We start from the raw sequence: 7,137 nt of genomic DNA, 5'->3' as shown, positions 1-7,137 counted from the left end.
TCAGTCCAGAGCCAGGAGTGGTTGGGTGTTCTCATTCTCTCCCTTTTCCTCGTGTTTCAATGTCCCAGCTTCCACAACAGACTGAGACCTGTAAAGGTTTAAGGGAAGGTTGGGGAGGAGGGAAAAAAGGAAAAAAAATTGCTTGTTAATTGTTTACGAACAAAAAATTGCTTACTACTGACAAGTGGGAACAATTATGCAGCTTTTCTGGGCAATCATATATTAGCTGTCATTTGCTCTACATAATATGGTTTTTTTTTGTTTGTTTTGGTCTGGACTTGTGATTTGATCCATTTGGAGAATTTGCTGATGTGGAAACTCCCTTGATTAGCAACTGTCTGTAATTTATAGTATGTGAGAGTGGCTTGGGGCACTGGAAGTGGCTTACTTGCTATGGTTACAGTCAGTAAGTGTCACAGACAAGTTGTGAACCCAGATTTCCCAGATCCCAGGGCCATCCCTCTATCTACCAAAGCAGGCTTTATCTCATAGAGTCTACAGCCTAATCAAACACACACTAATCATTTCATTATCTAGCATGGCAATAACCAGAGATTCTCTTAAGACTGTCCAGTTTTTCGTGTAAGCCTGATGATGAATTGTGTCTCTGAGGCCTGGAACTTAAGTTCGTACAGGATAATCACCCACTGATTGGCCACCAAGGAATTTTTTTTTTTCATTAACATCACAACTAATGAAGCAGAGTAGAAAATGCTGCACTGGGAAGCTTCAAGTATGGAGTCTAGGCACTAGTTTAGACAGAGAGCTCAATCTCTCTAACCCTCAGTGTCTTTGCTTGAAAAACAAATGGTGGTCTTGACAGTTGCTAAGGGCCCTTCTTAGACATCACTGTAACTGCCATTTATTAAGCACCTACTATGGGCTGCTCACTGTGCTAAGCGTTTTACAAATCTGAGCTCATTTTATCCTCACAACCACCCTTTGAGATAGGTGTTATTATTCCCATATTACAGTTGAGAAAACCGATACAAATAGAGTTTAAGTGACTTACCAAGATCACACAGCTAGTAAGTATTCTGAGTTCCAAATTGAACTGAGTTTTTCCTAACTCCAGGTCCAGTGCTCTATCTACTGTACCACTTAGTTGCATCTAAAATTCATTAACTCAGCATTTTGAGTTGCACAGATTTAAGCATTAAAATTTTTAAAAAATATTTTCAATAGCTAGGCAGACCATTTTATTCTCCAGATAATAATTTCTAACTTCTGGTTTATCTTCTCTCGGAGTAATGTTCATTTCCTCCTCAGTGTTCCTAATAAAGATTTGAGTGGAAATTATTTTTCAGCTTTAAATGCTACATACCAAAACCTCGTCCACCATAAGCACTGAACAAGTGCTTACCAACTAAAAATAGTTCCTTCAAGTCTTCAAGGAAATGGTAGCTTTGGAATGACTCAAGTGGGCAAAATTCACAATTTAAAATTATGCTCATAAGTAGCCTCGGATTCTGCTGAAATGAAACCCCAATCCATTTCAAAGAGTCAGTGTGGACTCTCCCTAAAGCTACATACCAATCAAGATGGCCCCACTGTAAGCTTTAAAAATAAAGTGGACTTATTAGTGAGTACAATAATAATAGCCCATGTTTGTATAGTCCTTTGAAGTTTACAAAGTACTTACAGCAAACCCCCTCCTCTCCAACACTTGTCTCCGATATACATACACCAGAGGTGGTACCAGTATTATTCCTATATTACAGATGAGAAAACTAAGGTTTACAAAGAGACCAAGTGCCTTGCTCAAAGTGTTATGGCTAGTGAATAGCAGCATACCTCCACACTATATTATGCACCAGAGGGGGCCAGATTTTTTTTTCTCTTGGTCACATATAGATTTAGGATCATCAGATTTAGACTTGGAAGAGGCCATCCAATCCAAGCTCATTTTACAGATGGGAAAACATGAGGTCCAGAGAGGACCTGAGTTCCTATCAGTCTTTGCCACTTACTCTCAATGTGACTGGCCTGTGTTTCCTCATCTACAAAATGGAAGTATGGGATTAGATGACTTAGAAGATCCTTTCAGTTCTAAATCTATGCTCCCTATGATCCTAAGAAAGTTTTCTCAAGTTCATAGAGGTCAGACAATAAGTGACAGAATCAGGTTTGGAACCCAGGTCCTCTGACTTAAAATCCAGGGGTCTTCTGAAGTTAGCATGCTACCATCTGTGTTTAATTATGTTTCCCAGTTGGAGTAGGAAGGAGGGAGGCATGGAGTGAAGTAGATAAGGTAGAACAGAAAGATTAAAAACTGAAAACTATTTCCAACAAATAACATTTGTTGACACTTCATGGCAAACCTTTATCAAATGAAACAAATTAATAGTCCCCCTCCCTTGACATTTTTGAACAACATGCATAACTAGATTAACTTACCATCACCCTTAGTTTCTACAACATAAATAATTACCAAAATAGAGGGATTCCACTACTCAATATTTCCAGAGAAATTAAAATGTACTTCCTCTGTTTTCATGGAGAATTTGCATCTGTTCATGACATGGCAAATGATGGAACACTGAAGAGATGCTTACATTATTCCCACAGCTTTCCCTGCTATTCATTTGGCAATCACTGCAGGAAATCTCCGAGCTCTCAAATGGTGCAAGTCCAAATAAAATACAGACTGGCACTATTGGCAGACCAAATTGATTTGCAGTGGAAGATTCTAAAGCAATAACCTGAAACAACCTAGCATTATGTACAAGGTATCCTAGTGATGAATAGACAGCATGTCTCTATAATGGCTTTACAAAAACCATCTCAAGATTACAACTAATCTTTATTAAGTGCCTACTGTGTGCACAGCTGTTGTTAGCCCTTCCTTCTTGGAAGAGGACCATGACATCAGGGAGGTGATTCCATGACATGCAAGTGAATTGAATTTAAAAGAAGAAGGGCTGTGCAAAATCACCAGCCTCATTTTCTCCTTTGGAGTCATCTGGATTCAGTGGTGAGATATACTTGAGGATGACTGGGGATTGTCCTGGATGCAGTGGGAGACCTTGGCCTTTTTAAGCTAAGGTCTTTCTTTAACAGGTCTCAGTTTGACTAAGGCAACACCCTTCCAGTGATTAAGGGTAGGTAAGAAATGAGGCAAAGAATGGCCTCTTTGCCTCTTAGAAAGAAAGAAAGAAAGAAAGAAAAAGAAAGAAAGGAAGGAAGGAAGGAAGGAAGGAAGGAAGAAAGAATGAGAAACAAAGAAAGAAAAGAAAAGAAATAATTCTAGGAGGGGAAGACCTCAGGGTTTCTGGCCAAAACAGAAACAATTGCTATTTACATTCACTTTGAGCCAATCAGGCCCAAATAATGACCAAAGTGGGGCTTGGCCTGGGACCTATTGTTGGCCAATCAATGAGAGCTAAAATGATTTGGGTTTAAGGTGTGATTCTTAAGAAAAAAAATGTTTTAGAGATCAAAATTTACATTCCTTTGGGCAGAGTACCTTGGACCCAGAAAAGAAAAGGAAAGGAAAGAACTGTGTTACCCAACATAGTTCCAGCTGGGTCCCCAGTGGGGCAACTCCTCTTTCTATTCATAGAGGTTGTTGTTTGTCCTTCACTCTCAAAGAGGACCATGATATGAGGGAAGTAATTCCATGATATGCAAGTGAATTGGATTTAAGTGAAGAAGGGCTGTACAAAGTCACCAACCTCACTTTGTCCTTTGGAACCATCTCAGTCCAGTGGTGAGATATAGATCAGATAGTCCTGAATGCAGTGGGAGGCCTTGGCCTTTTTAAGCTAAGGTCTTTATCAAGTCTTACTACTATGGACTGAAGTTATGAAAACAAAAATGAAACATTCCCTTACATTCTACTGAGGCTTGAGACACTTGAGAAAAGCTGATAAACACATCAGTATGAGTCATTCAACCAGTCACAGATAAAAAGAGGGGATTGGATTTGAAAACCCCTAAGGTCCCTTCTAGCCCCAAATCTATCACCCTATGATCCTGAGTATGCACTCATACAGGGACAGAGAAAAAAATCTGGGTCAAAAGGGCTGAGAAAAGAAGAAATAAGCAGATATTAACCATTTGCTATGTGCCAGGCACCATGCTAAAATCTTTACAAATATTATCTCACTTAATCCTCATTAACCCTGGGAGGTAGGTGTTCTTTCTATCCCTATTTTATAGTTAAGGAAGCAGGCAAACAGGATAAGAAACTTGCCCAGGGTTACACAGCTGGAGTGTCTGAGGCAAGATTTAAACTCCTGACTCCAGGCACAGTGCTTCTTGCATTGTGCTACCTAGTTTCTCCTAAGGAGAGATACCTCATAGAAGAAAAGGAGAACAAGAATCTACACATTTTTACCTGGCTATTATCTTTTTCAAACAGTCATTATGGACAACACGGTCTCTCCTCCTCATGTAACTGATGGGGATCCATGTCTTTTGGATCTGGACCCCAAAAATGAAAAGCCCTAGACCTTCCCACATGGCCAAATCTCTGGCATTTGCCTGAGGCTATAATTTTATCAACTGGCCTTTCATCATTGCCTAAGCCCAATCTCCCAATTCTCTGTTCCCCTTAACCTAGCCTAACCCTCCATTGTCTTAGGGCCCTATGGCCACCTGGTCACTTCCCACCCATCTAGGTTCCATTCTTCCTTGGCCAAGTGGTCCAGGTCCTGGCAGCTCTGTTACCTCCAGTCACCCCAGACTACTTGGCCACTCCTAGATCCCTCCCACAGTCTTTCTGTATATAAAGTCCATCTGACCTCCATTAAGGTGCTCAGATTCTTAAGATCTGGCCTGCTTGCCTTAGCCATACAAATGCCTAGATTCCTTAACGGTCTGGCCAATATGGCGGATTCTTTAAATCTCACCCACCCCAAATCAATGTTCTAATAAACCTTGTCTTTGGCTGAAAGAAGGCTTGGGTCGAATTCATTTGGGCAGGACCCACGTGTTGTGATTTTGGGGTCCCAGCACCCCTAAGCCTCTAATCTCAACATAACCATGACATTCACTGTGTCATCAACAGAGAAAGGGAAATTGAAGCAAGGAGTGATCTGTGGAGTTGTTCTGCTGGTGCTGCAGGTAGGGAATCCAATAAAGGAAGTCATTTACCTCGATGTAGCCAAATGAAAACTATCACACCCCTGTAGTAGGACAACATGCTGAGCCATAACTACAGTTGAATTGCTGGGGCTTTGCTGTCCAACACCAACATCCAGGGGCCATGCTCCCCTGCTACACCAGTCCAGATGCACCATCTTGATGTCTCAAATAAATTGATACTTCTGTGATTCAGTCATTGCAACTTTACTCTCTCTCCCCTATGTCCAACCCTAGGAACCTGTTGCCACAGCAAACTTCTTTCAGGGTCCAGGAAAATAAACTTCTTTGAGAAATGGACTGCCCCTTCAGCCATGGTTGGACTACCCCTTGCCCCTATGCATCATCCCGCCCTCCTCTGTACCACCTCCGTTCATTGTACTGCATTGACAATGATGATTAGGTTAAAAGCCCTAGAGCCCTTGGAATATCAGCTCTCCACATTACTAGCCCTGCTTTGAGAGAAATGATTGTTTTTCCCCTTGTATTAATAACCAATTATTAAATTAGGATCAAGGTTTCCCCTTCCTATTTCCTCATTCAGAAAACAGAAACCCTGTGTAGGTTATTCAATCAGTCACTGCTGATAGATGAGATTGCCCAAATCCTTTGGGTACATACTTCTCAATTTTGGGTGGGATCCCACCCATAGAAGACCTTGCACACAGAATCCAATCTAGGCAAGTTCTTGGAAATAAGCCCCTGTCCTTGGAACCTTCCATTAGATTTTATGGTCATCCAGCTTATGAAGGGAAAAACCAACCAGAGTGGTCTGGGTGGAGATGAATTCTGGAGGGGGTTGAGTCTCATGATTGGCTCATGTTCTCAGCAGGAGGGGCTGAAGACTTTTTGCCCACCTCCTCATTAATATGTCTACCCCCTTCATTGATCGTTAACCAATCAGAGTTGATTTCTACCCTCAGCGACACCCCCTTTTCCAAAGACTTTTAAGCATTTAATGTTCTGGGGTGGGAGGATCTTTAGTTATGAGACTGACCTCAACTTATTGATTATTTCCTAGCCACAAATAATAAATTGATTATTACTACCCCAGAAACTATATCTCTTGGATTTTTCATTCTCAGCTTCCAGCCCAACCCCGGTAGCCATCATGCTGGGAAGCAATCCGTGTGAAAGTGTGACCTGGAGATTTCCTCTTTGGGTACTACAGCCCTTGCCTTCTCTGTAGCCCTAGCTACTAACAACCTGGAAAAGAAAATTCTCACAACCACAGTCCTTGGCACTGTCAAGTGGTTCGTTGTCAGAGACAGCTATGAAGATAACCTTTGATATGCCATTGTTCTGACCTAGTATTAAGGGGCTGCTCTTACTTAAGCTCTTACCCACTAACTGAAATTGAAATTTGGTGAGAGAAATAAAGAGCCATCTTTTATTTAATAAGCTTGAACTCTCTGTACATAGATGCTAGCCATGTCTTCTCTAACCCATAAAGTGACCGGGGAAGGGGTGGGGGAGAGGCAGTAAAATTTTCATTCTGTGTTTTCAAGTTCTTCAGTTATTTAACTTCTTGCTAATGGTCATCCTTATGTTACTATTAACCTGCCTCAGAGGAATCATAGGATCACAGATTTCAACTTAGATGGGACCTCAATGGCCACCAAGTCTCACCCTTCATTTTAGAGATGAGAAAACTGAGGTATAGGCAGATTAAATGACTTGTGCAGTCATACAACTGCTAAGTGCCCAAAGCAGGATTTGAACCTAGGTCTTATGAATGTAAAATCCAGTGCCCTGTCCACTGCATCTCAAAGAATCACAGAATTGCAAGCAAGTAAGAAGGTCAGGGCCCTCTTCCTCAAGCCTCATTCAAATCATGAATCTCTTCTGTAAAACCTGCAGATGGTCATTCACCCCTTGCTTAAAGACTCCTAGAGCTGGGAACTCATTATTATCAGAAGTGGCTCATTCCATTTGGGGACAGCTCTAATTTTTAGGAAATTTTTCATTGTATCAAGTCCCATTCAGCACCATCTTAACATTCATTGCCACTACAATGCTCATTTTACACAACTGGGGACAAAAACAAATAAC

General features: G+C 41.2%; 1 protein-coding gene across 1 annotated transcript in view; it reads right to left on the bottom strand.

The window, feature by feature from the left end:
* The window catches only part of LOC114053673 (clavesin-1), a 184,563-nt gene continuing 177,426 nt past the window's right edge, over positions 1 to 7,137 (bottom strand). The window contains exon 5 of the mRNA XM_027876782.1: positions 1 to 88. Coding sequence (XP_027732583.1) covers positions 1 to 88 — 88 coding nt within the window. The remainder of the gene's footprint in view (positions 89 to 7,137) is intronic.

The sequence above is a fragment of the Vombatus ursinus genome, unplaced genomic scaffold (genome assembly GCF_900497805.2).
Source record: "Vombatus ursinus unplaced genomic scaffold, bare-nosed wombat genome assembly UNPS02014812.1, whole genome shotgun sequence".
NCBI classification, from domain to species: Eukaryota; Metazoa; Chordata; class Mammalia; order Diprotodontia; family Vombatidae; genus Vombatus; species Vombatus ursinus.
This window is presented reverse-complemented; position numbering and strand designations above follow the sequence as displayed.